Raw genomic sequence first — 4016 nt, forward strand, 5'->3', positions numbered from 1 at the left:
GAACTCTTCTTTCCCACTGCTCCCAGGCACAGGATGCTGCAGGATTCAGGATGACCTTGGTATAAACATGCAGTGACCAGCACTGGACCCAAGGAAGGGTAATTACTGTGCAGCACCTGGCTATCAAACTATTCCAATGAACTGGCACCATTTTATTTCCCCTAATGGTCACAAGAACATTTGTTCCTGAAGGTTTTCAGAATGATCTGGCAGGTAAAGCATCAGACTGGAGCCAAGAGGAGGAGCTCTGTAATGGGTTTTAACTTACCTGCTGTGACCTTCAGATATTGTCTGTCTCTCTTAAACTTTCTTTTATCAATACTTGATGGTCACTCTGCAGAGTCCAGACTCTCAAGGTGCCCTGTGAGACCTGACAACATTCCCAGAGCAAGTCAGCAGGAAGAACCAGACTGAGCAGAGGCTTTGGAGTGAAGTGTTTTTACTTTCAGGTGTCACGGTGCCAGACTTGTACCTCAAGCAAACAGCAGAATATACAGAGGATTTGATACAGAGAAACTCAAGCACCTGAAAATGATCAGCCAGGACTTGCACAGCCAGAGAATTCTTCTTACAGGGTTTAAACCCTGTGCAGAGGTTTAACAACACACTGAGAAATGCAGCTTGGTCAACAAGAATACAGGTACACAGGTTTAACAATTACTGACACAGGCCAGCACTCTCTCCCTTTTCTATTTCACAGAGGAAAGCCTCTCACTGAATACTATCACCATGGAAAGGGAGCATTCCTGGGCCAGCTGGAATATCTATTGAATAACTTAGCACAGATCTGAGACATGGCCACTTCATGTTTGAATAAGCTCTGAATCCGTGTCAAAAGAGAAACTAAGAGAACTCCAAGAGCTCACTGAAATAATTTAACACATGTACAAGGAGGACAGGTAAGGTATGGCTAAGAGCTGTACATTCCACCTGAAGCTCAGACTTGACTCCCAGCAGTGTCAGACACTGCTCCCTCCTGCCAGCACTAGCCATTGATGCGGTAATTCACATGGATCTCGGGTTTGATGTCACACACCAGTGACAGCAGCTGGGACATCACCACCTCCCTGTTCTTCTGGAAGTTCTGCTGGATTACACTCATCTTTTCCTGAGTCTCCTTCTCAACTTCAGTGGTGCAGCTGCCATGGGAGCCAAGGGCCTGTAAACAGCAAAGGAAAGAGGAATCAGCATGGTAAACTCTGTATTTTGTTATTCTGGACCATCTCAGACATTATCTTTGAGGGAAAATTAATGTTGATGTTCATAATAAAAAAAATACTGCTGCATTTTTAGCTCAGATTTCACCTTAAATTTGTCCGTGCATTTCATCCTCAGCCCCTGCCTTTTACCCTCTTTTACAGAATCATCAAATGGTTTGGATTGGAAGGGACCTTAAAGATCATTTTGTTTCAACTTCCTGTCATTTATTCATTATCCACCAGTTTAGAGCATGAATTTCTGAGGAGTGCCCAAAACAAAGGTCTGGAACCCCTGGGCACAACTGTACTACAGAGTGCTAGAAAAGTAACACCCAGGAGTTACTTTAAGCACAATTCCCATCTTCCCACTCCCTTGGAGAATCTTTATAAAAATCTCAGCCTTCCCTTCAGGTGACCAGGGACATGGCAAGTGGGCTCTGCTACGTCAGCACCACAGAAACAAGCCTGTGACAGGAGCAGTGAGCTCAGTCTCTTTTGGACACAGCAGCTTTTGGGAGGCTGTGACTCCTCAGAGCACCCAGGAGCTCATTAAGCTCTGTCCCTGCCAGCTGAGATGTAACACAGCACATCCTGAACCACTTCCACGGGTTTTCTGGGACACGTGGCTGTGCCTCACAGGAAGGCATTTGGGGAAGTGCTCCTGCTGCACCCTGAGGGTGTTGCCAGAGCAAGGAAGCCCCAGCACGAGGCAAAGGGTGGAAAGAAGTGAGTGATGGAGAAAACCAACCGCTGCCTCCTTGGCCTTGAACTCCTTCTCCCGCTGCAGGCGGTACTGCTCGATCTCTGCCTGCGCCTCCTCCTTGGCCTGCTTCAGCCTCCGGTTCTTCCCTGCTCCAAAGGCACAGAAAGCACAGAAAGCACTCACAGCTGCTCTTCCTAAGGCACAGCCTCAGCACAGGGATTGCTGTCCCACAGGATCAGCCCCTCCCTGAGTTTGCTGATCTCAGGTGCTCAGCAAGCCATGGTCAAGGTGACCAAGCCATGAGCAGTGGAGAGCATCTCACAGCATGTGCATGCAACATCCAGGCCTGGCCTTATTCACAGAGTGAGTCCAGACTGGATTGGCTGGAAGGGACCTTAAAGCCCATCCCATCCCACCCCTGCCATGGCAGGGACCCCTCCCACTGTCCCAGGTGCTCCAGCCCCAGTGTCCAGCCTGGCCTTGGGCACTGCCAGGGATCCAGGGGCAGCCACAGCTGCTCTGGGCACCCTGTGCCAGCCCTGCCCACCCTGCCAGGGAACAATTCCTGCCCAATATCCCATCCAGTCCTCCCTCTGGCACTTTCCATATAGAAATTCCATCTCCCTCCTTTTCAAAAGCCTCTTTAAGGCTCTGGAAGGGGCTCTGAAGTCTTCCTGGAGCCTTCTCCTCTCCAGGTGAGCACCCCCAGCAGTCCCAGCCTTTCCTCCAGCAGAGCTGCTCCATCCTCTGGACTCTGCAGCAGCTCCAGCCCCTCCCTGTGCTGGTTCCAGGGCTGGGGCAGCTCTGCAGGTGGGGTCTCACCTGAGCACAGGGGCAGAATCCCCCTCCCCTGCTGCCCATGCTGGGCTTAGCCCAGGATGTGTTTGGCCCTGAGGGCTGTGAATGCACTGCAGGCTCATGTCCAGCCCCTCGTGCACCAGAATCCCCAAGTTCCTCTCTGGAAACCTTCTCCCAATAAATTCTCCAAGTCTGTATCCATGCTCAGGATCACCCCAACCCACGTGAGTGTGCAGATTCTGTGAGAACCCAAAAAAAAAAGCCCAGTGGAAAGAGCATTAAACCTTAGCCAGACCAGCTGGGAAACCAAGAGCAGACCTGACCAATGCCCCAACTTTCCCTACTGGCCTAGTGAGCTACAAAAATCTGCCTCTTGCAACATTGTCAGGGGTTGAACTGCAAACCAGGGCAGGTATAGAAACACAAATACACACAGGTATGTGTTTGAAGCAGAAAGTTAACCCGAGTCCATTAGGCATAGCACTATAATTATCGATATGGAAACACTCTGTTTCCACCAGGAAAAAAGGAACTGAAGGCAGGAAGGCCAGAGAGAAGCACAGCCGTGCCCCAAGCCAAGGCCAGGTTATGGTGGCCGCGTTCTGCGGAGAGCCAGGAGCTCCTGAGCCCCGCGCTCCCAGGCAGGAGGGTCCCGGTGCGGCTCCGACCCCTCGCACCGCGCGGAGCCTTCGTGAGGAACCGGGGCAGGGCTGGGGCTGCCCGCTGCCGCACCGCCCTCAGCGCCGGGCCGCAGGGCCTGAGGCGGCCGGGCCGGGCCGGGCCGGACCGCGCTCCTCCGCCACCACACGCCCCGCAGCCGGGCCGTGCCGTACTCACTCTTGCGGGCCTCGGCCACCTTCTCCGCGGCGCGCTTCTCGGCCTGCAGCAGCTGCTGGATGCCCTGCGACTGGCTCGCCATGGCGGCCGCTGCGTCCGGCCGGGCCGCGGCAGCGTCACTGCGTCACGGGGCCACGCCCACACCGCCCGGCCACGCCCACAGCCACACCCCTCATAGTGCTAACATCGTGTGCGGGGTGAGCCCCGCCCATAGCCCCGCCTATAGCTCCGCCCCTCATAGTGATAGAGCATAGAGCGCGAGGTGAGCCCCGCCCACAGCCCCGCCCACTGTCACTCATTTACCGTATTAGCCCCGCCCCTTGATCGCTTGGCCACGCCCCATAGTGTCAGGCCCCGCCCCTCGGTTCGTGAGGGGAGCCCCCGCCAAGGCCAGCTCGGATCTCCCTCATTTCCAGAGCCCTTTGGTTGCCCCCCCAAAAAACCCTTTTGCCGCCTCAAAACCCACTTAAGCGTCTGCA

General features: G+C 54.1%; 1 protein-coding gene across 1 annotated transcript; it reads right to left on the reverse strand.

Annotated features, from left to right (window-relative positions):
• Window positions 1-422: 422 nt before the first annotated feature.
• ATP6V1G1 (ATPase H+ transporting V1 subunit G1) lies at window positions 423-3695 on the reverse strand. Its single transcript, XM_079324279.1, has 3 exons — window positions 3538-3695; window positions 1948-2048; window positions 423-1159 (listed from the first exon to the last, which is right to left on the reverse strand). The coding sequence occupies exons 1-3, from the start codon at window positions 3617-3619 to the stop codon at window positions 986-988; spliced, it is 357 nt and encodes a 118-aa protein (XP_079180405.1). The 5' UTR covers window positions 3620-3695; the 3' UTR covers window positions 423-985.
• Window positions 3696-4016: the final 321 nt, after the last annotated feature.

This window comes from Erithacus rubecula (assembly GCF_903797595.1).
Source record: "Erithacus rubecula genome assembly, chromosome: 21".
Classification (NCBI taxonomy): Eukaryota; Metazoa; Chordata; class Aves; order Passeriformes; family Muscicapidae; genus Erithacus; species Erithacus rubecula.

Bases quoted from the DNA above. Each gene is read 5' to 3' on its own strand.
- ATP6V1G1 (XM_079324279.1), bottom strand. From the start codon at position 3,619: ATGGCGAGCCAGTCGCAGGGCATCCAGCAGCTGCTGCAGGCCGAGAAG. The intron at 2,049-3,537 runs GTGAGTACGGCA...CCTTTGGAGCAG, and splicing joins GGTGGCCGAGGCCCGCAAGA to GGAAGAACCGGAGGCTGAAG. The intron at 1,160-1,947 runs GTTGGTTTTCTC...TGCTGTTTACAG, and splicing joins TCAAGGCCAAGGAGGCAGCG to GCCCTTGGCTCCCATGGCAG.